General features: G+C 63.6%; 1 protein-coding gene across 1 annotated transcript in view; it reads left to right on the forward strand.

Moving 5' to 3' along the window:
- The window catches only part of LOC104134407 (probable E3 ubiquitin-protein ligase MID2), a gene marked incomplete at its 5' end in the record, with an annotated part of 56,963 nt that overhangs the window by 34,731 nt on the left and 21,389 nt on the right, over nucleotides 1-843 (forward strand). The window contains one exon of the mRNA XM_009647943.1: nucleotides 647-774. Within this exon, the coding sequence (XP_009646238.1) occupies nucleotides 647-774 (128 nt within the window). The remainder of the gene's footprint in view (nucleotides 1-646; nucleotides 775-843) is intronic.

An 843-nucleotide genomic window follows, 5' to 3' on the forward strand; every position in this document is an offset into this window, starting at 1 on the left:
GCAGAGGATGGGAGGGAGCAGCGATGCCCTCGGAGCGGGCAGGCTCCCTGGCTGGGAGCAGCTCCTTGTTCCCTAAGCCCTAAAGGTGGGACGTGGAGGGGGGGAACGGCCGGACCTGGCCGGGTTTTGGCAGCGCTGGGCTGCCCGGCTTCTTCCCTAGGAGAGAGGCGGGGAGCGGCACGTTCGGTCTCTCCCACCTTGTGAGTGGGATGAGAACATTTTTGAGAAACTTAGATACTCCGGGTGTTTTTCCGGCTACCAGTAAGGTTTTCCAGGGAACGCGGGAGAAACTCAGCTTTGCTGCAGGAACCCAACCCACCCCGGCGCCTCAAACTGCCTGCGGGAGGGAGCCGCGAAGGGCAGACGCCCACACCGTCCCCTCCGGGTGGTGACCTCCTGGGGGCCACCGCGGTGCCAGGCTCGGTGCCTGCCCCGTCTTGGGCTGAGCACAACCACCGGCGTGGGCAGGAGCTGCCAAAAATCTTGAGAGCCCCTGCCCAGAGCTATCCAGGTTGTTGCCCCCTCGGGCAGGGCGTTGGGTGGCAAATGGTGTCAGCTGCTGACGGGGGGCTGGGGACCGTCCCCCGGCGTTACTGATCGTCTTGGTTTTTTTCTCTTCCTCCTCTCCCACTTCTTGGGCTCGCAGCAAACCCTGGAGACGAATCTCACCAACCTGGTGAAACGCAACAGTGAACTGGAGAACCAGATGGCCAAGCTGATACAGATCTGCCAGCAAGTGGAGGTCGGTGAGAGCACTCGAGGGACCGGGGGGCGGTGGGGAAGGTGCTGGGGGAAGCTCCTGGCGGGAGAGATGGGATGCACGGGATGGCTCCGGCGTCCTTC

This window comes from Egretta garzetta, unplaced genomic scaffold, assembly GCF_000687185.1.
Source record: "Egretta garzetta isolate BGI_Z169 unplaced genomic scaffold, ASM68718v1 scaffold991, whole genome shotgun sequence".
Taxonomy (NCBI): Eukaryota; Metazoa; Chordata; class Aves; order Pelecaniformes; family Ardeidae; genus Egretta; species Egretta garzetta.